At 44.9% G+C, this 25,499-nt stretch overlaps 1 protein-coding gene across 2 annotated transcripts in view; it reads right to left on the bottom strand.

Annotated features, from left to right (window-relative positions):
- The window catches only part of LOC144499879 (CD99 antigen-like protein 2), a 60,487-nt gene that overhangs the window by 28,996 nt on the left and 5,992 nt on the right, over nt 1-25,499 (bottom strand). The window contains exon 2 of one of the 2 annotated variants that reach the window (XM_078222492.1): nt 7,536-7,565. The exons of the other annotated variant lie outside the window; for it this stretch is intronic. Coding sequence (XP_078078618.1) covers nt 7,536-7,565 — 30 coding nt within the window. The remainder of the gene's footprint in view (nt 1-7,535; nt 7,566-25,499) is intronic. 2 annotated transcript variants of the gene reach the window in all.

Below are 25,499 nucleotides of genomic sequence, written 5' to 3'. Positions count from 1 at the left end.
TTTAAACAAAGCTTCCATCCATTTTTAAACAGTGAATCCAGTCCAGGATTTTCACCACCCCCTTCAGGATTTCTTTATCTTGACTACTGTACAAATTGCTTACAATTGCTTTAACTCTTGATCCCAGACTCTCATTAAAATGGCCTCTGAAGTCTGCTGTCCCACTCTAAATTTGGTTGCTGCAATTGTATCTGAAACTCAGAACCCTTGGTTTAATCTTCCTTGAATTCTTCTGAACAATACCTGGGTCTCTGTTCTCTTAAGTTCAATTATCTTCAGAAATTCTCGCTTTTCCCAATTCTCTGGTTATCTGGGCATTAACTAGTACTCTAGGAAGCCTGCCTCTGCGCAACTCCCATCCTGTCCACTCTTTCTTCTGGCAGAGTTGAGAGATGTTTGCTCCCCAGTGTTCTGTCTCCAACTGCAATATCCTCGAACCCCTACAGTACAGAAGGAGGCTATTCGGCCCATCGAGTCTGTACCGACCACATTCCACCCAGGCCCTATTCCCATAACCCCACACATTTACCCTGCTAATCCCCCTGACACTAGGGACAATTTAGCATGGCTAATCAACCTAACCCGCACATCTTTGGACTGTGAAAAGAAACCGGAGAACCCAGAGGAAACCCACGCAGACACAGGGAGAAAGTGCAAACTCCACACAGACAGCGGCCCGAGGCCAGAATTGGACTTGGGTCCCTGGCGCTGTGAGGCAGCAGTGCTAACCACTGTGCCACCCTAAATATATCCAGCTAAAACTTAAAAAGTTATTTTACCTTACAAGGGCCTCCAGTAACTAAGTAGCCCCCATATGATTATAACTTTTATTTATTCCTCACTCTGTAATCCAAGTGCTATTAAAACAGTTGGAACTTCCAACCTTCAACACATACAAACACCTTTGTCCAGTATCCTACCAGGCAAAGAAATAGGAAATTAAACCCACTTAAAACTATACCTTATTTTTAATGTTGACCTATGCATATATAAATCCTTAAACTGCCTTTGTTTTGTTAACATGTCACCCAATTGTGACAATAGCTGAAGACTGTCAGTTTGTGCATGTACACCAACAATGCTGAGCTCTATTTCATCACCATTTCATCTCCACTCAGTCACTAAATTATCAGACTGCTTGTCCAACATCCAATGCCGGATGAACAGAAATTTCTTCCACTTAAAATAGGTGGCAGAGCAAAGAAATGTCTGGGGCTTCCACGACACCACATGGGTGGCATGGTGGCACTGTGGTTAGCACTGCTGCCTCTCAGCGTCAGGGGCCTGGGTTCGATGCCTGGCTTGGGCCACTGTCGATGTGGAGTTTGCACGTTCTCCCTGTGCCTGCGTGGGTTTCCTCTGGGTGCTCCGGTTTTCCCCCCACCCCCAGTCTGAAGGGTGTGCTGGTTAGGGTGCATTGACCATGCTAAATTCTCCCTCAGGTGTATCCGAAAAGGCGCCGGAGTGGGGACTTTCACGGTAACTTCATTGCAGAGTCAATGCAAGCCTACTTGTGGCTACTAAATAAACTTTAACTCAGTTTTCCACCAATGACTCCACCCCTCTTCCTCGCAATCTTGAGGCTGAACCAAACCTGGGTCACTTGGACCAGAGAGGAGCTTCCAACCACAAACATGCCATCACCAAGATCATCGATTTTCACCTCCACAATGTCACCCAGTTCAGCTCTTCTGCTCTGAAACCCTCACCCATGTCTTTTCATTCAACCCATAGGGCAGGATTTTCCAGCTGCACTCGCCCCAAGGCTGGAAAATCCTACCTGAGGTCAACGGATCTTTACAAGGTCCGTGCCCCACCCACTACAATTCCCGTGGCAGGCGGAACGGGAAAATTCCACCCATAGTCTTGGTGATTCAAATGCACACCTGGTCAACCCCCCACGTTAGACCCTCTGTAAATTTGAGCCCTTCCAATACTCTGCTGTCCATGTTCCTTATCGCAACAAGTCATATCCACCCATCACCGTGCGATCGCTGACCGACACTGGCTCCTGGTTGAGCAGTACCACAATTTTAAAAATCTCAACTCTGGTCTTAAAACCCCTCCATCAAATCCACCTCCCCCCCCATCCAAATTATTAATGCTTCCAGCTCCACAACCGTGGGCGGCATGGTGGCACAGTGGTTAGCACTGCTGCTTCACAGCGCTAGGGATCTGGGTTCAATTCTGGCCTCAGGTCACTGTCTGTGCGGAGTTTGCACATTCCTCCCCGTGTCTGCGTGGGTTTCCTCTGCGTGCTGCAGTTTCCTCCCACAGTCCAAAGATGTGCAGGGTAGGATTGGCGATTGGCTGTTACATTGGCTGCTAAATTGCCCCTTAATGTCAGGGGGATTAGCAGAGTAAATATGTGGGGTTAGGGCCTGGGTGGGATTGTCATCGGTGCTGGCTCAATGGGCTGAATGGCCTCTGTCTGCACTGTAGGGATTTCATGATCCCTCCAAAGTATCTGCACCACTTTGGTCGCAACCTCCCCAATTGTAAATCTTACCATCTCACTTTCTTACTTTCAGAGGAACATTAAAAACTTAACACTTCGCCTTGGCTTCAGGCATCTGCCTTAATATCTCCTAATGTGGCTCAGTGCTAGATTTTATTTTGCGTGTGAAGTGCCCAGGATGTTTCATTACAGGTTCCAAGTAAAACTAGCTGTTGTTGCCTTATCAGTAATTATTCCATTTAGGTGAATGATGTTTGTTTTACTGACAGAAAATGTAAACATGGTTACTTTATACAAGAATAAAAACAGAGCGGGCTCTCCTAGGTCACGTCTCAGATTGCAGCAGTGTTTATATCTGTTGAGCTCCTGGCCTGTCTCCGGGGACGTGTGCATGCTATCATTATTCAGATCACAAATTATACATTGCCATCATATGTTACCCTACCAATTTTCAGGTCCTTAAAATCCCATTTGAAAACTAGAAAACTGTATCAACGGGAGTGTATTCCTCCGTGAAACACTGTTCCCAAAGTAAACCTGGAACACAGATTGGCATTTCATTTGTACCCAAAAAAATAAAGGCCAATCACTTTGAACAGGCTGCATTTCAAGCATTGCAGCATATTTAAATAAGGGCAGGTTGGTACGGGTTAAGCCCTGTGCCTCATTACTATGGCATGGCATGAATTCCCCGTTGCTAAAAACAATGAATCACAACATATTACTTCTTACAAAACTGAACAATTAGGAAAGCATACTATAGCAGGGGAGGCAATGACCTGGTGGTATTATCGCCAGACTATTAATCCAGAATCTCAGCTAATTTTCTGGGGACCCGGGTTCGAATCCCGCCACGGCAGGTGGTGAAATCTGAATTCAATCAAAAAAATATCTGCAATTAACAATCTACTGTTGGCCAAGAAACTATTGTCGATTATCGCAAAAACCCATCTGGTTCACTAATGTCCTTTAGGGAAGGAAATCAGCCATCCCTGCCTGGTCTAACCTACATGAGACTCCAGAGCCACAGCAATGTGCTTGACTCTCAGCTGCCCTCAGGCAACTAGGGATGGGTAATAAACGTTGGCCACCCAGCAACGTCCATGTCTCATGAATGAATTTAAATAGCTCTTAAATATCGATATCTCCTCTTATACAGAGCACATTGGCATTAGTGTGGTTGACCCAGTCTCGCAGTGCAATTCTTCATTAGCCCCAAGTACCCTCCAGAAGAGAGTGCAATTTTAATTTATTCATTCATGGGATGTGGGCATCACTGGCTAGGCCAGCACCCATCCCTAATTGCCCTCGAGATGATGATGGTGAGCTGCCTTCATGAACCGCTGCAGTCTATGCGGTGTCAATACATCCATAGTGCTGTTGGGGATGGAGTTGCAGGATTTTGACCCAGTGACAATGAAGGAATGGTGATATGGTTCCAAATCAGGATAGTGTCCGGCTTGGATGGGAACATCCAGGTGGCAGTGTTCCCATATGTCTGCCACCCTTCTTTCTGACAGGTGGTATAGGTGATGGCTTTAGAAATTACTGCAAGTAGGAGCCTTGGTAAGTTACTGCAGTGCATCTTGCAGATGGTGCAAACGCCTGGTACTGTGCAGCGATAATGGCAGGAGTGAATGTGAAGGCGGTGGATGGGGTCCCAATGAAGTGGATTACTTTGTTCTGGATGGTGTCGAGCTTCTTGAGGGTTGTTGGAATTCCCTGGGTTTGGTAAATGGAGGCTCAGAAAAATTAATGTTGACAGCAAGGAGAAGTATAAAATCTTGGTATCGGGATCAGGATCTAAAATCCAGACTGAAGTCTCCTATTGCTCAGTAGCAAAAAAGTATGCAAACGTGACTTGGGGAGAGGATGATCCTTCCAGTGTACAAGAAGTGAAGAGTCAGTAATAGAGAACTGCTGATGTGAATGATCTCTCTCCATACAGGGATAAGCCATCTTTACCTCGTAACTATTCACAGTGTGTTGGAAAAATCATTTGTTTTGTAGAGTTGCACCCCCAGCCCCCCATTCCCAAAGTATTTGTTGAACAAGAAGTTTGAGTATATTTAAGACAGAGATAGAGAGGCTCGTGATTGGTAAGGGGGATCAAAGGTTACAGGGAAAAGGCAGGAGAATGGGATTGAGAAACATAACAGCCATTTCCTTCTTCAATGTCCTTTAGGGAAGGAAATCTGCCATCCTTGCCTGGTCTGGCCTACACCTGACTCCAGAGCCACAGCAACGTGGTTGACTCTCAACTGCCCTCAGACAACTAGGGATGGGCAATAAATGTTGGCGAGCCCGCGATGCCCATGTCCCACAAATGAATAAAAAAGCCATGATACAATGGCAGAGCAGACTTGATGGGCCACATGGTCTAATTCTGCTCCGACATCTTATGGTCTTACTCCAAGCACTGGTTACAATTTCACCCTCACTTAGAAATTAGCACTGGCCCCATCTTAGCATTACTATGCCATCACCAATAAGTACATTCTACTTGCACAGAGCAAAAGTAAACCGGTTTTCTAATCTCTACCCATTAGATTGGTGCAAAACTGGATTTTGGTCTCCTTACTTGAGAAAGGATATATTGGCACTGGAGGGGGTGCAGAGGAGAATCACGAGGCTGATTCCGGAGTGGAGAGGATTGGCTTATGAAGAGCGACTCAGTAGACTGGGGCTATATTCACTGGAATTCAGAAGAATGAGGGAAGATCTTATAGAAACATATAAGATTACGAAGGGAATAGATAAGATAGAAGCAGGGAAGTTGTTTCCACTGGTGGGTGAAACTAGAACTAGGGGGCATGGCCTCAAAATAAGGGGGGAGCAGATTTAGGACTGAGTTGAGGAGGAACTTCTTCACACAAAGGGTTGTGAATCTGTGGAATTCCCTGCCCAGTGAAGCAGTTGAGGCTACCTCATTGAATGTTTTTAAGGCAAGGATAGGTAAATTTTTGAACAGTAAAGGAATTAAGGGTCATGGTGAGCGGGCGGGTAAGTGGAGCTGAGTCCACGAAAAAATCAGCCATGATCTTATTGAATGGCGGAGTAGGTTCAAGGGGCAAGATGGCCGACTCCTGCTCCAAGTTCTTATGTTCTTATGCTCAAAGTTGTTGACTTTTGTTGTATCCAACTTCCTTTAGAGGGTCTTTTTAAGAGAATAAACACACACAGTAGTATTTTTAGCTGCAATGAAAAATATGGACACCTCTGCGGTATTTGGAGGAGTTGCTGGCAGGTTTTAGTGGCAAAATGGTGCAGCACTGATCAATGAAAAGGACATATTTTCTCTACCTTTCCCACACACCTCCTCCTGACAACAGTCAGACTCAGTGCACCCAAAGACATCGTGCCTGTGAACACAATGTTGATTAAGGCTTCGTACAACAGAGGTGTCACCTCCTCACTTTTGAAGTCCAAGCCCTTGTAAAGAGCAACATTCCATTAGAGTTTTTGATTAATTTCTTGTACCAATTCACTAGCCTTTAGTTAAGACCGATTTCAACTCATTTCCATAGCAACATCAGATGTCCTTCCCCAAGGTGACACTACAGCAACTGGAAACTGAGGGCAGGATTTTACAGGCCACCCCACCACTTACCGCAAAAGGTGTTCAGGTGGAGGGCTGATATAACGACCACTTCGGAGGTCTTTCCATCACTCTCCTGCCCGACCTCACCCTGTCCGCAATTTTTACACGGTGCCAGCGAGGCCTCAAGTGGCCCAATTAATGGTTTCTTGAGGACCACTTCCCATCCCTGCCTCAATATTGAGGTTGACAAGCTGAGCTCAGGATTTGAGGAATTGTGGCAGGTTACCTACATTACTGACCTCCCCAACCCTGATGTGGAGATGCCAGCGTTGGACTGGGGTAAACAGCCCCAACCCTGCCACCCAGCATTCCAGGTGCCCCCTCCAGTCCTTGGCCTTGCCATCAGGACCCCCTGATCCATTAACTTCCTTGCACTCCACTCCCAGGCCAATTTGTCCTGCTGTGAAATGTCAGATTTACCTGGTCCTGTGGGCTCCAGCACTCAGACTGTTGGGACTAGCTGCAGTTCCAGCAGCAGTTGCTGAATTCACTTTGTTGGGAAGAAAAATGCAGTCAACAGAGTTAAGCTCATGAATAATACGACAATAAGGTATGGGAGCAGAATTAGGCCATTCAGCTGCTCTGCTCTGCCATTCAATCATGGCTGAGAAGTTTCTCAACCACATTCACCCATCTTTTCCCCATAACCTTTGATCCTCTTACCAATCAAGGACCCATCTGTCTTAAATGCACTCAATGACCTGGCAACTACAGCTTTTTGTGGCAATGAATTTCATAGATTCACCACCCTCTGGCTGAAGAAATTTTTCCTCATCTCGGTTCTAAAGGATCATCCCTTTTACTCTGAGGCTGTGCCCTCGGATCCTTGTCTCTCCTACCAATAGAAACATCTTCCCCATGTCCACTCTATTCAGGCCTTTCAGTATTCTAAGTTTCAATGAGATCCCCCCCTCCCTTCTAAACTTCATTGAGAACAGACCCAGAGTCCTCAAATGTCAAGTGACATCTCCGGGATCATTCTCTTGATCATAACAGTTGGGTCAAAGCTTTGAGGAATTAGAGGACTTATTTTCTACTGCGTAGGGTGGTGGAATTACCGACAACTCCACCTCTTTCCCTTTATATTGTGCATCATTGTGGTTTTAAAGAGGTGACTCAGTGGAAATCTTGGAGTTTGATTATACGGTGCAGAACATAGTTATAAAAGTCTTTTCAAGAAAGTCTCTACAAACATTCAGTCTGCTCCACCATCTTCCAGTCAGAGAACCCAAGCTGGGAAGGCATTAAAAAGTGAAATCTTACACAGCACACAACTCCCCTGTGAATTAATCGCAGCTTTCGAAACAAGTTACATTCCTGCTACCATTCTCCTAGCTCTGAACAATTATGACTCAAAGGATTTAATTCCCCACCTAATGTGCAGTATTGTTTCACCAAAGCATTATTTATGGGTGGAATCATTCTCTTGCGCGCAAGTTGATACAGCTTTCATGCATATCAAGTTCCCGTACTCACCCGTGTCATTAACACCCAACGTAGGAGCAGCTGCAGAAAGAGGATAGAAAAAAAAAATAGGAAGAGCCCATTACTGCAAAAGCAAGCAGTTAATACCAAAACCTTCAAGCGCAACAGATATGCAAGGGTGCAAATCAGCAGTCACACACAAACACGAAGCATCATTAAAATGTTTAAGCGGGAGCAATTGGAGGCTTAAATATTTTTTCTTTATTCTTTCCTGGGGATGTGGGTGTCGCTGGCTGGGCCGGCATTTGTTGCCCATCACTAATTGCCCCCTTGAACTGAGTGTCTTGCTAGGCCATTTCAGAGGGCAGTTAACCATATTGCTGTGGCCCTGGAGTCGCATGCAGGCCAGACCGGGTAAGGATGGCAGATTTCCATCCCGAAAGGACATTCGGGTTATCCGCCAACGGTTTCACGGCCATGTAACTTTCCAAATTTTTTTTTTTGTCGTATACAAATTTCACCAATTGACGTGGGGTGATTCGAACCGTGGTCCCCGAGTCTCTGGATTGCTAGTCCAGTGACAATACCACTACGTTACTGCTCCGACAAGCTCTCTCAGCTCACCGTATTAGCCAAAGTTACTTGTTTATTGGAGTCATTTTCACAGGTGATCTCACCCACGTGGCCATCGTTATAGGGAATGTAATTTTTAAAAAGAAACCAAGAAAACTGGCAGGTTATTTATCCCAGGCAACCCTTGCTCTTACCTGGCACCCACACAAACACACTGTGCAATCAGATGCACTGGATGGTGACCTGAAATGAGAAAAGGTGCCCTGAAGCCAACTACAGAATTTCCATTGCCACTCCGATCAACCCAGTTAACTTGTATCCAACCACATGATTCAGAAACATACCTGGTATTGCCAGTGAGCCACTGGGAATGCTATGCCAATGGCACATCTAACTACTGCCAGGCCACCCAACTTGCATGCAGGAGAACTGGCTTCACTTACTGAACACTGAAGAGGTTTATGCAGCAAATGCACATCTGCACAGGATTTTTAAAACATTTGTACATGTCTTTCGATTAAAACTAAACCAGGTCGGCCCCCTCAGGAGGATTCGAAAGGCTCCATGGCCTACATTCAGAAAAATTGCAGCTGAATTCTCCCAGTTTCCTCGACCAATATTCATTCAACCCGACATCACTGGATAAAGTCAACCCCTGATGTTTGTGGAACCTTTTCATAGAATCATAGAACCCTACAGTGCAGGAGGATGACATTCGGTCTATCAAGTTTGCACCAACAACAATCCCACCCAGGCCCTATTCCCGCAACCCCGTTTACCTCGTTAATCCCACTAATCTACGCATCCCGGGACGCTAAGGTGCCAATACACCTAACCTGCACATCTTTGGACTATGGGAGGAAGCCGGAGTATCCGGAGGAAACCCATGCAGACATTGGGAGAAACTGCAAACTCCACACAGACAGTGACCCAAGCTGGGAATCGAACCCGGGTCCCTGGAGCTGTGAGGCAGCAGTAACCATTGTGCCATCCACCTTGCAAAGCGCAAAGCTGTCTTGCCACTTTAGAGCATCACGAGGTAGTTTAAAGCATGATATAAAACGCAAGTTTGTTACATCCATTTACACAGCGATACAACCTTCATCTGCATAAGAAAGCAAATAAGAATAATGTGATGGGGAATAAAAAGGGCAACATCAGGGCAGGGTAATGATCGCAGAAACACGGCAGCCGGGTTGCACAGTACCGTCTAGCTGGCAAGGCATGCACGCACACGCACGCAGTTAAGCTGAATACAACTGAGCATCAACCACAATGCTGTAGCTCTGGAGTCACATAGGGCTGAACAGATAGTTTTCCCTCAAAATGGACATGAGCGAACCAATTTTTATTTTTGCAACAATTCAATCATTGCATGGCATAGCAGCTCTTTATTCCTGATTTATTTAATCAATCGAGTCTAAATTCCACCAGCTGCTGTGGCAGGATTCGCACTCACATCTTCATACTAATCCAGGTCCCCAATTTACTAGCCCAATAACACAACCATTCTACTACTATGAATAGCAATGAAATAAATGACCAGATTATTCTGATTTATTCTGTTTATAAGAGAATTGCATAGGAGAAGGATCATAGAATCCCTGCAGTGCAGGAGGCGTCCATTCGGCCCATCAAGTCTGCACCGACCACAATCCCACCCCTGATAGATGGCAAAGAAACAAAACTTAATGAAAAGTTAGGATAAGATGGAATAAACATGGGGAAGCATCAGATTTTAACTTTTCTTAAAAAAATCAGAAATGATATGCAAATAGGAATTTCACAAAGTAAACAAGTAAAGTAATTCCATTTTGCAGAAATCTCCACCCAAGTGTCAATAACAACAAAAGTTAAACTAAAAATAGTCTTGCGATCATTGATATCCAATTGAAAACAAATGCATCATTTCTTCTCCAGATTGAAAGTGCTCTAGAATTTAAGACGAATATGACTGCACTAACAATATATTTCATTCATGCGTGCGGTCACATACGGAAAGACTGGTTATAGCAAACAACCCCAGAAGTGTTACTGCCAGTCAGTGCGTCACCAATTCACTGTCATAGGAAACACAAAATGTAGGAAATAGGATGAAAGCCATAGTAGAGATCTATAAGCTTTTTTTTAAAAAAAAACTTTATTTGCAAAATATCAGAAAGAACATTACAAACGTTTCAAAGTGGCCAGCGCAGAAAGTGCAATAATATTCAAATATACTACTTGGATCATGTTACACTGAGCTGTTCGATACAGTTGTGATGCATGCAATATTCATCAAATACATTCAGCATGACTCCTACAGCCAGAGGGTGATTTGGAGGAAAATGTAACTGGTTTGATTAGTAATTTTGCAGACGACACAAATGTTAGTGGATTTGCGGATAACGATGAGGACCATCTGAGGATACAGCAGGGTATAGATCGGTTGGAGACTTGGGCGGAGAGTTGGCAGATGGAGTTTAAATCCGGACAAATGCGAGGTAATGCATTTTGGAAGGTCTAACAAGGATAGGAAATATACAGTAAATGGCAGAACCCTTAAGAGTATTGATAGACAGAGGGATCTGGGTGTACAGGTACACAGATCACTGAAAGTGGCAATGCAGGTGGAGAAGGTAGTCAAGGCGGCAAACGGCATGCTTGCCTTCATCGGCCGGGGCATCGAGTTTAAAAATCGCCATGTTGCAGCTTTATAGAACCTTAGTTAGGCCACACTTGGAATATAGTGTTCAATTCTGGTCGCCACACTACCAGAAAGATGTGGAGGCTTTGGAGAGGGGCAGAAAAGATTTACCAGGATGTTGCCTGGTATGGAGGGCATTAACTATGAAGAGAGGTTGGAGAAACTTGGTTTGTTCTCACTGGAATGACAGAGGTTGAGGGGCGACCTGATAGAAGTCTACAAGATTATGAGAGGCATGGACAGAGTGGATAGTCAGAAGCTTTTTCCCAGGGTGGAAGAGTCAATTACTAGGGGGCACAGGTTTAATGTGCAAGGGGCAAGGTTTAAAGGAGATGTACGAGGCAGATTTTTTACAGAGGGTGGTGGATGCCTGGTACTCGCTGCCGGGGGAGGTAGTGGAAGCGGATATGGTAGTGGCTTTTAAGGGGCGTCTTGACAAATACATGAATAGGATGGAAATAGAGGGATATGGTCCCTGGAAGGGTAGGGGGTTTTAGTTAAGTCGGGCAGCATGGCCGGTGCAGGCTTGGAGGGCCGAAGGGCTTGTTCCTGTGCTGTAATTTTCTTTGTTCACTGCCAGAGATTCAGAGTTGCATTAGCATTGAAGGAGCACAGGAGTTTCACTGGTCACAAATTATCAGTGGAAAACCAATTCAGTGACTGTGCTCCTTCCAATTTAGATAGGTTAAACCGATTAAGAAAAGGTTAGCCTCCCACTTCCCATAAACCTCAACTCATCAGATGTTAGCTGCATGTACCCTAATTCACACCAAATCCTGTTCACCCCTATCACTGGCTGACATGTGCTTCAGGTCCACCAATGCCTCAAACTTAAGGGTCAATTTTCTGGTCTCATCTGCTGCGGAAACCGTTGCAGGTGGGATGGAAATTTTGACAGACCATTTAGAGGTCCATTGACAACAGAAACAGAAAAATGCTGGAAAGTCTCAGCAGGTCTGACTGCAGCTGTGGAGAGAGAGTAGAGCCAATGTTGAGTCTGGATGACCCATCGCCTTACCCGCATCTGTTCTGATGATGCCACTTTCCAAACTAGCGCGGCTGATATGTCTTCCTTCTTCCTCAAGCGTACTTTTCTGCCCACTGTGGTTGACAGGGCCCTCAACCCATCCTCCAGACCACCATTCTCACCACCTACCCACCGTCCCAGAACCAGGATGGGGTCCCCCTTGTCCCCACTTTTCACCCCACCAGTCTCCGCATTCAAAGGATTATCCTCCGTCATCTCCGCCAACTCCAACATGATGGCAACTCTGACAAAGAGTCATCTAGGCTCGAAATGTTGGCCCAACTCTCTCTCTCCACAGATGCTGTCAGACTTGTTGAGATTTTCCAGCATTTTCTGTTTTTGTTTCAGATTCCAGTATCCACAGTATTTTGCGTTTATCCTAGAGATCCGTTGACCTTGGGTAGGAATTTCTGGTTTCAGGGCAGGTGTGATCAGAACATCCTATCCTTAATCATTTCCATCCTGGTTTTCAAATCCCACCATGGCCTCAACTCCCTAACTCCTTATCCAAGCCTAGAGGCCAGAGATTGTGTTTTTCTCCAGTTCTGTCCTCTTGCATATCCACTACCCCACCAACAGCAGCCCAAGCCTTCAGACGCCTTGCCTCCAAACTCTGAAGTTACCCTCCTTTAACTCAGCGAGCCTATAATGCCTGTTTCTGTCTTTCAGTGTCAAATAATATCAGACAGGATTCCTGTGAAGCATCTTCTGAGGCTTTACTGCATTAAGAAGGGACAATGCAAAAGGTAAGTTGATGTTATAAAGGATTGCATTACTGAAGGGTAAACTGCATAAGCTTAGGAATGGGTGCCTGGATGACAGCTTCAAAATGCAAAAACTAGGATAGGAAAGCATCAGATTTCAATAAAATCAGAAGCCAAACATTACTGCATAGATAGAAATAAGCACACGAAACCACAAAGCAAACGGGAATGGAAAATGTGGGAAGAAAGAAGAATCCTTTGATAAATGTGCAAGAAGCAAGGAGATCAAAAGTTTGGATTAAAATTAGTCTAATGAGAAACAATGCACTCCTCCTCCTCAGAATCCCTAGCCTGCGGTGGGGCAAAAGACATGAAATATAACTATTTACAGTCCTGAAACCTTGAATACATCCGCAGGGTAGACAGAAAGTAGATGCAGGTAATGGGCAGCACTGTGGCAAGCACTGCTGCTTCACAGCGCAAGGGACCCAGGTTCGATACCCGGCTTGGGTCGTTTTGTGAGGAGTCTGCACAGGTTTCCTCTGGGTGCTCCGGTTTCCTCTGGGTGCTCCAGTTTCCTCCCACAGTCAGAAAGATGTGCGGGTTAGGTGCATTGGCCATGCTAAATTCTCCCTCAGTGTACCCGAACAGGCGCCAGAGTATGGCGACGAGGGGATTTTCACAGAAACTTCATTGCAATGCAAGTCTACTTGTGACACTAATAAATAAACTTTAAACCTAAATGTTATCCCTGAAGAGGAGCCATATTGATATCAAAATATTAACTGTTTTTCTCTCTCCACAGAGGGTGCCAGACCTGCTGAGTTTTCTCAGCATTTTCTGTTTTTATTTCTGATTTCCAGCATCTGCAGTATTTTATTTTAGGATACTAACATTGTTTTGAAGTTTATTTATTAGTGTGACAAATAGGCTTACATTAGCACTGCATTGAAGTTACTGTGAAATTCCCTGAGTCGCCACACTCCGGCGCCCGTTCAGGCACACAGAGGGAGAATTTAGCATGGCCAATGCACCCTAACCAGCACATGTTTCGGATTGTGGGAGGAAACCCACACAGACAGGGGAAGAATGGACAGACTCCGCACAGGCAGTGACCCAAGCCAGGAATCAAACCCAGGTCCCTGGCACTGTGCGGCAGCAGTGCTAACCACTGTGCCACCCCAGATTGGGTAGTTTAGAACTAGGAGACACAACTTCAAAATAAGGGAGAAGTTACTCAGGATCAAGAGGGGAATTTTTTGACTCAGAGGGTTGTCAATCTTTGGGTTTCCAGACGTGGAGGGCATGGAAAGTCAATCACAGGGTATGTTTAAGCAAAGGTTGACATTTCTAAATACCAATGCCATAAAGGGATGTGGGGACAGCGAATGGCGGAGCAGGCTCAATGGCTGACTCCAATGTTCCTAACCTCAGAATGGAAAGTGAAGTTGGACAGGTAACAGAATTGGAGTAGTGTCCACCAGTGAACTAACCTACCTTCAGCCTAGGTTCACACATTAAGGCTGCCCACTTGCCTGTCACACACTAGTAAGAGTCAAAGCTTTAAATACAACAATAATTTCCATTACATTAACAAAATGCCCCAAGTTGTTTTACAGGAGTATTATAAAACAAGTCAGGGCACCGATTCACATAAGGAGATACTGGATCAGGTAACCAAAAGTGTGGTCAAACAGGTGGGTTTTGAGAGGTGTCCTGGGAGGATAGCAAGATGGAGAGGTGTAAGAAGGGATTCCAAGAACATAATGGTCTGCAGCAACTGAAGGCTTGACAACCAAAGATGGAATGGTTAAAATTCAGGCAGATTTGGTGATGGTGTGAATGCTCATCTTCTGGGTCAAATGGGACACCTAGTTTGTCCTGGTCCCCACCCATGCCGACACTATAGTTAAGAAAGCCCACCAATGCCTCTACTTTCTCAGAAGACTAAGGAAATTTGGCGTGTCAGCCACGACTCTCACCAACCTTTACAGATGCACCATAGAAAGCATTCTTTCTAGTTGTATCTCAGCTTGGTATGGCTCCTGCTCTGCCCAAGACCGCAAGAAACTACAGGTTTGTGAATGTAGCCCAATCCATCACGCAAACCAGTCTCCCAACCATTGACTCTGTCTGCACTTCTCGCTGTCAAAAGTTAGAGAGAGTCATAGTTGACGTGCCACATGTTCTTATTCTGAAGAAGTAGAGGCATTGGTGGGCTTTCTTAACTATAGTGCCGGCATGGGGGGAACCAGGACAGGTTGTTGGTGACCTGGCCACCTAAAAACTTGAAGCTCTCGACCCTTTCTACTTCGTCCCCATTGAAGTAGACAGGGGCATGTTCTCCTCTACACTTCCTGAAGTCGATGATAGTCTCCTTCGTTTTGTTGACATCGAGGGAGAGATTATTGTTGCCGCACCAGTTCACCAGATTCTCTATCTCATTCCTGTACTCTGTCTCATCATTGTTTGAAAATCAAATTGGAGGGGAATTTGGCCGCACAGGGTCACTATCTGTGTGGAATTTGCACATTCTCCCCACATCTGCATGGGTTTCCTCCAGGTGTTCCGGTTTCCTCCCACACTCCAAAGATGTGCGGGTTGGGTGGATTGGCCACGCTAAATTGCTATGTGTCAGGAGGACTAGCTAGGGTAAATGCATGGGGTTATGGGGATAGGGCCTAGGTGGAATTGTGGTCAGTGCAGACTGGATGGGCCGAATGACCTCCTGCTGCACCGTAGGATTCTATCTTACTAACAATTCCATGTGACATGGGGCAAAAGCTTCACTATTTTAAAAAATATATATCATGTCCGATTCATTAAATTTCAAAAACTGGACAAGAACTTTAAAATGGCTAAAGCTATGGCTGGCTAGAACTCAAATAATACCTAGTGGCATTATCATTAGATTAACACAAACTCAACTAACGTTCTGGGGACCCGGATTCGAATCTCATCACGGCAGATGATGAAATTTGAATTCAATAATAAAAATCTGGAATTAAGAATCTACTGCTGACCATGAAACCATTGCTGATTGTCGGAAAAACCCATCTGGTTCACTAATGTTCCTTAGGGAAGGAAATCTGCCATCCTTACCTGGTCTGGCCTACATGTGACTCCAGAGCCACAGCAATGTGGTTGATTCTCAACTGCCCTCTAGCAACTACGGATGGGCAATAAATGCTGGCCATCCAGCAATGCCCATGTCCCATGAATGAATAAAGAAAAGAGAAGCCGACACCTTGTTATCCCTAAAGATACACTAACAAACCCAGTGGGTTGCAAAAGACCAACCTCCAAGGGAATTATATAATGGTCAATTACCTTTCTTAAGCCAGACCTGAGCAACAGAGACTGCCAGTTTGCTGGGACAAAACTCAAACCTACAAAATTCTTAATGATTGAAACATTAACAATCTCCAAAAATCCAGAACAAGGAATTTACATCTTTGTTTACTTACATCTTTGGTCAAAGTGAAGGGATGAAAGTTACGTGAACCGCCCACCACCCACTCTAAGCTGGTGGAAGGGCAAAGCTCAGTCTACCATCTTCCATCAACCAAACAGCAACTCAGAAAAAGGGGCTTTGTCCAGGTTTGAATGACCTACCCAACTTAAACTTCTGAACCTCCTGTACCATCTCTGTTCAGACTGGTTTACTTCTACATGCCCATTTCATTGTGGAAATAATCTCAACTGCAAAGGTGGGTTATCCAGGATTAGTTTCAGCCGGCTAACCTCATTGAAGGAATACACCATTGGACTGGACTCATGTAAAATAAATCATTCTTATTTTGCCTGTGACCTTTACCCTGTACTTTTTTTTTCTCTATTCCTCTGTCACTGGCATGAACCCAAAGGTGTGTGCCCGGATGTGGGAAAAAAAGGCTGTGAATTGTCTTCTTGGTGTGTGTGTGTGTGTGTGTGTGTGTGTGTGTGTGTGTGTGTGTGTGTGTGTGTGTGTGTATAAAATGAGCTAAGCCTCAAAGTTTATCCTATCTCAGGTTTGCTGTGGGGTTATTAATTGAAAATTGGATCACAATCAAAACCAAGGGGTTGGAAAATGTGCCACCACTCGGAGAATAAAACCTGTTTACAGACGGGTGGGGGGTGAGAGGAGAAAGTGGAGCCGTCGAACTTCCCCTTCTATCCGCAACACGTGCTTGAGGTCCTTAATTCTCAAAACGTATCAAACACCTCCCAAAGTACATCTGATGTGACAGTGACAAAGGTAAACTCTATCTCCTTGTCTTTCTCAACCCGTTTGTAGCCTTTGGTACAGTTGACCACACCATTTTCCTCCAACACCCCCTTCCACTATCATCCAGCTGGGTGAATTGCACTAATTGTAGCTGATCATGCCTGATCTTCCAGTTCATGCCTCATTATCACTGGCGTTCCCCGAAGATCAAAAATCTAGTCTTGGTTCTCTCTTATTTCACTTCTACTTGCTGAAGTCATCTGAAAATATTGTGTCAGTTTTCACAGATATACTGATGGGGCGGCACGGTGGCACAGTGGTTAGCACTGCTGCCTCATAGCGCCAAGAACCAGGGTTCGATTCCCGGCTTGGGTCACTGTCTGTGTGGAGTCTGCATGTTCTCCCCGTGTCTGCGTGGGTTTCCCTCCGGTTGCTCCGCTCCCCGTGTCTACATGGGTTTCCTCCGGGTGCTCCGGTTTCCTCCCACATTCCAAAGATGTGCAGTTTAGGTGAATTGGCCCTGCTAAATCCTCCCTGTGTACCTGAACAGGCACCGGACTGTGGCGACTCGGGGGTTTTCACAATAACTTCATTCTAGTGTGAATGTAAGCCTATTTGTGACTAATAAATAAACTTTGTTACGCAGCCTTACCCCATCCCTAAATTATCAGACTGCTTATCCAATGCTCAGTACTAGACAAGCAGAAATTTCCTCCAACTAAATCCTTTAAAAACTACCTGGATGAGCACTTGGCCCGTCATAACATTCCAGGCTATGTGCCAAGTGCAGGTAAATGGGATCAGGTGGGAGGTCAGGTGTTTCTTGTGTCGATGCAGACTCGATGAGCCAAAGGCCCTCTTCTGCACTATATGATTCTATGATTCCACTGGGAAAATTGGCTGTCTGCTACAAGCTTCATTCTCTGGCCACCTGCTCCATCCCATCCCTTGCCATGGTAACAATGAGGCTCAGCCAGATTGTTTGCAGCCTTGGTGTCATAGCTGACTCCAAGTCCATGCGACTATCATGTCCATTTCCACATTTGTGACATTATCCAATTCATTTGCTGTTGAAACCCTCATCCATGCTGCTAAATTTGACTTTTCTGATGCACTTTTGGCTGTTTGCCCACATTCTACTCCTTGTCCCCATATATTTGAGATCATCCAAGGCTCTGCTGCTTGTCTCCTTCCTCCTACCCCATTCGCCCATCATCTCTGTGCTTGCTGACCTAGCATGGCTTCTGGTTAAGCAACGCCTCAACATTCTCATCCTGTTTTCATGTTCTTCCATGGCTCCACCACATATCCCTTCCAGCACCCCAACGCTGGTCCAATTCCTGTCTCTTGCACATCCTGGAGTTTTATCATTCCACCATTGGCGACCATGTCTTAATCTGCCTAGACCTGATTTCCCTCCTTGCAACTCTCTGCCTAGTTTTTCTTTCCATAAAACTCACCCATTGAACCAAGCTTTTATCATCTGCCCCATTACCTCATGTGGCTCAATGTCAAACGTTCGTTAATGGTTCGGGCGAAGCACCTCGTGATGTCTTATTACGTTGAGCGTGGTATATCAATAAAAGTTGTTGCTGTGTATAATGTGGGCCTCCTGCCTCCAAAATCATTGAAAGTGGACTTCCTTATGCACTTGAAGCCTGGATTTATTGATCTGTCTTCACCAAATCTGTGAATTATAGAAACTAGAAGCAGGAGTAGGCCATTCGGCTCTTCGAGTCTGCTCCGCTGTTCATTTTGATCATGACTGATCATTGAATTCAATATCCTGATCCCCCCTTCCCCCATATCCCTTGACCCTTTAACCCTTAGAGGTAAATCGAATTTCTTCTTGAAATCAGACAACGTTTTGGCCTCAACTACTTTCTGTGGGAGTGAATTCCACACATTCACCACTGTCTGGGTGAAGAAATTTCTCCTCACTCAGCCCTCAAAGGTTTACCCCTTATCCTCAAACAATGTGAGCTGCCAAGTAAACACACAAGTGAAAATAAATCCTGCCCAAAAACTGGGCCTAATTAAATTATAGCCCTCCATTATACTCTTCATATATTCTCCAATCTTGAGGAAGATTTTTTTTAAAAAGTGCACAATGCACCTGGAACTGTCTATGGAGGATGATAGAAGCAGAGAATCATAGAATCTCTACAGTTCAGAAGGAGGCCACTCGTCCCATCAAGCCTGCATTGACAACAATCCAAACCAGGCCCTATCCCTGTAACCCCACTTGTAACCTCGTTAATCCCCCTGACACTAAGTGGCAATTTAGCATGGCCAATCCACCTAACCTGCACATCTTTGAAGTGTGGAGGAAGCATCTGGAGGAAACCCACGCAGGCACAGGAAGAACGTGCAAACTCCACACAGACAGTCATCCAAGACCGGAATCAAACCCGGAGTCCCTGGCACTGAGACAGCAATGCTAACCACTGTGCCACCGCACCACCCAGAGATGGTGAATGATTTTATGAAGGAAATTGTACAGACTTGAAGAAAATATTGGCGATGGGGACAAAACAGGGGAATGAGCCTCTAAAGAGAGCCAGAATGAGTTGGGCCAAATGGCTTCCTTCTGTTCCAAATTGAGTCCATATTAGGGAGGTTTTACGAAAGGGAAATAGCTTATCACATTTTCAGTGCAAGTTCTCTTTAATAAGATCTTGTTGATAACACTATTGCAAGCCAATGTGTGCATAGATAAGCCACATGGATCACAATTTCACAAGCCGGATCCCTACCCAGTCTGTGCCTCATAGCTACCATAACAAGCTACAACAGGCCTCGTCCACTTCACATCTCAATACTGACATGACAAGAATATCATGTTTGGACTATTGCTGCTCTCCCACGATCAATTTATTTAGAAACATTGAAACTAGAAGCAGGACTAGGCCACTCAGCCCTTCGAGTCTACTCTGCCATTCATTTTGATAATGATCATCAAATTCAATATCCTGATCTCCATCACCCCCTCCCCCCCCGCCGCCGCCCCAATATCACTTCAGTTTACTGACAAAGAACTCTCTAAACTATTAGACACCAACAATACCTGGTTATATTATTAATAAGACTTAATTGCTGAATTGCAGTTCCATAACTTTTGGAAGGAAAAAGTATATATAAATTTACAAAATCAGCTAACTGTAGAATATTATAAATTTGAGCCGGTTGGCTCAGTTGGCCGGACGGCTGGTCAGTGATGCACAGCGATGCCAGCAATCCAAAGATGTGCGGGCTAGGTGGATTGGCAATGCTAAATTGGCCCTTAGTGTCAGGGGGACTAGCTAGGGTAAACGCATGGGGCTAGGGCCTGGATGGGATTGTGGTTGGTGCAAACTCGAATGGCCTCCTTCTGCACTGTACAATTCTAAAGCAATGCGGGTTCAATTCCCATACCAGCTGAGGTAATTCGTGAAGGCCCCCGCCTTCTCAACCTTGCATCCCCCCGCCTGAGGTGTGGTGATCCTCAGGTTAAATCACCACCAGTCACCTGGGCCTGTAGCGATTTTATGCATTTGCACCCAACTACTACAACCTTCAGCACTACAACAGTCCATTCAAACATAACTTCAGCTGAATGTTAGGTGCCTAGTAACAAATGTGACCTTTTGATAATATTTTAGCACCTCAATCGAGTTTTGATTACAATCTGTCCATTCAGGTGGTACCTATGCTACAAACATGCCACCATTCAGAAAGCTGCAAAGCATATTTTTCCATAAATAAGAAAAATGAATAGATTTTAGCACTTAGCGTAATAGCGCTTAAATGCTACAGTTTTGGAAGATACAAGAGATATGCCATGGTTGAATGAACATAGAACACAGATAGTACAACACAGGCCCTTCAGTCCACAATGTTCTGTCGAACATGAAGCCAAATTAAACTAACCGCTTCTGCCTGCTTCATATCCCTCTATTCCTTCCGTATTCACGTGCCTATGTAAAAACCCCTTAAACACCCCTATTGTAACCGCCTCCACCACCATCATTGGCAGCGAATTCGAGAATGGATGCCAGAATAATTTATAAGTTACTTTCCTCGGTGGCACAGTGGTTAGCACGACTGCCTCACAGCGCCAGGGACCCGGGTTCGATTCCTGGCTTGGGTCACTGTCTGTGAGGAATCTGCACGTTCTGTGTCTGCGTGGGTTTCCTCCGGGTGCTCCGGTTCCCTCCCACAGGCCAAAAGATGTGTTGGTTAGGTGCATTGGCCCTGCTAAATTCTCCCTCGGTGTACCCGAACAGGCGCCGGAGTGTGGCAACTAGGGGATTTTCACAGTAACTTCATTGCAGTGTTAATGTAAGCCTACTTGTGACTAATAAATGTTACTTTAAATCAAGAAACAAAAAGATGGCAAAAGCTCATAACACAAGGTATACATATGTCCCATGTCTTGCGTTCATAATGGTGTCCCATCCTTGCCTATTAATGACATATTTAAGACCCACTCATTTAGGAATTCTCCAAAATCAGCACCCAATAGCCAGTTTAACTTAAGTACAAGAACCCATTACTGTCTACTAACAGGAATATTGCAATACTTCAATCGCTGGCCATCTGGTACCCGATCATTTTGGTCATCTCAAACAAAAATGGCATGTCTACTGAGCTGTTGTGGTCAATGTTTCGCTCAAATGCCAGGCAATGATCAACAGGAGGAACTCTAGCCATCACCCTCCACACAGAGCAGCATCACCATCACTTAATCCCCCTACTCTCAATGTGCTAGGGACTACTATTAACCAGAAACTCAACTGGACCCACAAATAATCAGTGGCTCCAAAACCAGGGCATGGGACAGAATTCTCTGGTTGTTCACGCCCCGCTGCCACTGTCAGAGAGGGGGGAGAATTTGGTGCTCAGTCAAATTTCCATTCACTACAGCAGAACAAGAGAATCCCACTGGCGTGAACGGCAGGAGAATCCTGCATCGAATAACTCACCTCCCAACTTCCAAAAGCATGCCCACCATCGACAAGGCAGAAGTCAGCACCGTGATGGAATACTCTCCACTTGCTAGGACAAGTGAGAACAATGCTGCCGATATGGCGTGCATGGATTTCCAAAAGGCATTTAACACAGAGCCACATACCAGACTTGAAAGCAAAATTCTAGTTCATGGAGTAAAAGGGAAGTTAGGCACTTGGCTGAGAGATTTACTGAGTGACAGGAAACAAAATAGTTGTTTTTCAGATGGGAGGAAGGTTTGTGGTGGAGTTCCCTAGGGTTCAGTGTTGGGAGTCTTGTCCTTCCCGATATATATTAGTAGCCTAGACAGTGGTGTGCAGGGGATATTTTCAAAATTTGCAGATGATACAAAGATTGGACATATTGTCAACTATGGAGGAGGAGAATCTTGTACTTCAAAAAGGCATCGACATGGTGGTGGATTCAGCAGCCAAGTGGAAAATGAAGTTCAATGCAAAGAAGTACGAGGTGATACATTCTGGCAGCAAGAATATGGAGAGACAGTATAAAGTAAAGGGAGATGCAGAGAGAAAGGGGCCTTGGTGTATATGCACAAGTCATTGAAGGCGGCTGGGCATTGAGTTAACAAAGCATATTGTATCCTTAGTTTGATTAATAGGGGCATGGAATACAAAGAGTAAGGTCATATTGAACTTGTATAAGATACTAGTTAGGCCTCATCTGGAGTACTGCATTCAGCTCTGGGCGCTATACTGGAGGAAGGTTGTGAATGCATTGGAGTACAGAACAGACGAGATTCACAAGAATGAAGAACTGTAGCTGTGAGGATAGATTGGAGAGGTTGGGTTTGTTTTCCTTGAAGAAAAGCAGTCTGAGGGGAGACTTGATAGATCATAAGATCCCTACAGTGCAGGAGGTCGTCATTCGGCCCATTGAGTCTGCAACGACCACAATCCTACCCAGGCCCTATTCCCGTAACCCCACACATTTACCCTGTTAATCCCCTGACACTAAGGCTCAATCAACCTAACCCGGACATCTTTGGAGTGTCAGATGTTCAAGATTCTAAGGGGAATGAACAGGGTAAATAGTGAGAAACTGTTCCATCTCAAAAGAAAACATCAAGAACTGAAGGGCACAGATTCAAAAAAGGCAAAAGAGATGTGAAAAGAATTTTCACCGAGGGTGACTGGAGTCTGGGACAACTTCTTGAATGTGATGGAGGTAGGTTTGATCAAAGTATTCGAAAGGGAATTGGATTACCTGAAAAAAAATGTGTACAGTTACAGGGATAAGGCAGGGGAGTGGTATTAGGTAGAATACTCTTTCAGAGAGCCAGTGCAGACTCGATGGACCTCCCTCTGCAATTCTTTGATTCCAAGAGCAACTCTAACCACACAAGATGCTGAACACCATCCAGGCAAACCAGCTCATTGTACAGCACTTTCCAAACCTGCAACCTCTACCCTGGAGAAAGAGGAGGGCAGCAGATGCATGGGAACACCATCAAGTTTTCCTCCAAGCCACACACTCTCCCCGCGACTTGGAATCATATTGTCATTCCTTCACTGTCATTGGGTCAAAGTCCTGGAATTCCTTCCCCAACAGTATTATGGGTGTACCTATACTACATAGACTGCAGCTGTTCAAGGTATCAGCTCACCACTGCCTTCCAGGGCAATTGGGGCTGGGCAATAAATGCTGGCCTCATGTGCAAGAGACCCGATGAAAGAATAAAAGAAGCACTGATTAGTCAGTCTATTATGGTAGTGTAAGGAGATCATAAACCAAGAGTTCAGAAGCGAGAGAGAGAACAGGAGTTTAAATCCCACCAAAGCAGTTTAAAAATTTGAAACCACTTTTAAAAAAATGCATGAGCAAGCATGTAGTTTTTGGACTGTTGTTAATCCCCCAACAGGGAAGTGTGATGTTAGTGTACCATTAAGAGTATTTTTTTTCAATTTATGCTCACAGCCTTAGGTGATGTCATTGTTGGGAGGCGGGAAAAACTTGTGGGGAGGTCAGGTGACAGGGGTTCATTTTGGATTTTGGAGTGTTAGCAGCATCAAGCTGAAAGAGAAGTCTCTCGCCCTCCGTGTTTTTTTCCCCTTTGGAAATTGTGTTGCTTTTCTGAAGAGTGAAAATCTGCTGTAGTTGGGGGCTGGACCAGAGTCTCTGTCTTGTCTTCAAACTGTTCTGAGTCTCAAGAGCATTTGACTGCAGAATTCAACTAACAGCCTCAATCTCAGTATCACGTGAGCCTTAGTCTATGCTGTGTTGAGCCTGTTCACAGGGTTGTTTGTGGAAGTTGGCTTGATTGGAACATTGTAGACATCTTTGTTAAGGGTTTATACATTAGCTTGATTGTTTGTAATTGATGAAAGTTCTTGCTCAATCTGAATTTCTCCAAATTCCATCACACACTAAGAGTTTTGACGTAGTCTTGAAAGCCACTCAGTTACACACGATGAGTGGTCACAATCTAGAATGCGCCATGGGTGGGGTTGGCTTTCAAAAGAGAATTGGAAAAGCACCTAAAGAAATGAAATTGTAGACTTATTGGGAAAGGGCAGAGGAGAGGGACTTGCCGAGTTGCTCTGGCAGAGGAGGCCAACACACACTCGATGGACCAAATGGCCTCCTCCATGCTATCTTCATTCCATAATTGAAACTAACTTGTGCAATTATTACTTATGGTTGGATTTTCCTACAGACATCAGGATGTCAGCCTCGTATGTCAGGGTCCTGAACCCATCCATGTCAACAGCATGCCCATGAACGCAACCCGAGGGGAAACTAACTCGATGCCCTATTAAGAATGGTGGAGGCTACTGCTGATTTTTGCACAGGCATAAATGGCCCTCAAGGGGGGGCCGGGGGGGTGGGGGGGGGGTGGTGCTGCATTGCGCACTAATTGGCTGTTTGACTCCACAGAGTAGCAGCCAACTTAGTTCCCACTTTACCCAGTGAAAGTCCTCAGATGCAGGAACACATTGGGGAGGCAGCTTGCTGTGGTTCCAGTAACCTTCCCCCACCCCCAACATCAGCACGTCCAAATCCATTTCCACAGGGCCGCAAAAATTCAGCCCATTGTGGCAATTGGTGAAACTGAAATCAGTGTGATTTGAACTAACTTGCTAGTCCAGTTCAATCTGTATTACAACAAGAGACACTGCGACATAAATGGACATGACTTTTATATTAGCTTTCAGGGCCTAAGCACAACCAAAGGACAAAGGCTTGCACATTTCAGGCTATAGGACATGCAAATTGCATGCACAATTTTAAATAAATAAAGGGCAGGGTGAGAAAACGCTTTTTGAACCATATATAAATCAGTCTACGCACAAAACAGACCAGAGAAAGGGATTTAACTCCCTTCTGGAATAAGTTTAAATTCTCCAAGGGTCAGTTCAGTTGTAAATCTCAAAGAAGCCTGACCTTGGTAGTCCTCTATTCCCTCGCCTCCCTGACTAATTCTCACCTTCAAACATACACCATTTAACATAGGATTGTGCCAAGTTTCAAAAATGCAGATCAGAATGGGGAAAGGCCACCGTTTAAAGCCCATCAACCAAGACAGACTGAGGGGCCAGTAACTTTAAAAAAAAAACCTTGGACTGCATAACTGTGTGCAACTCTGTAGAAACAGCACGCAGTGAAATGTGATGAATGTATATTGTTTTGTTGAAGAACTGAACTGTGATAAATGCAATGTCTTGGAACAGAGCACCATAAAGTATTGTAAGTATGACTGATTTTTTGCACTGTTTGTAATTATTGGAAATGCAGTTTCTGCAATGGTTTATTTCAGAGTATTTATGAATAAAGTATATTTTTGGAATTTAAAAAAATGCAGATCAGAACT

The sequence above is a fragment of the Mustelus asterias genome, chromosome 10 (genome assembly GCF_964213995.1).
Source record: "Mustelus asterias chromosome 10, sMusAst1.hap1.1, whole genome shotgun sequence".
NCBI classification, from domain to species: Eukaryota; Metazoa; Chordata; class Chondrichthyes; order Carcharhiniformes; family Triakidae; genus Mustelus; species Mustelus asterias.
The sequence above is the reverse complement of the archived record's forward strand: the minus strand, read 5'-3'. Positions and strand labels throughout refer to the sequence as shown.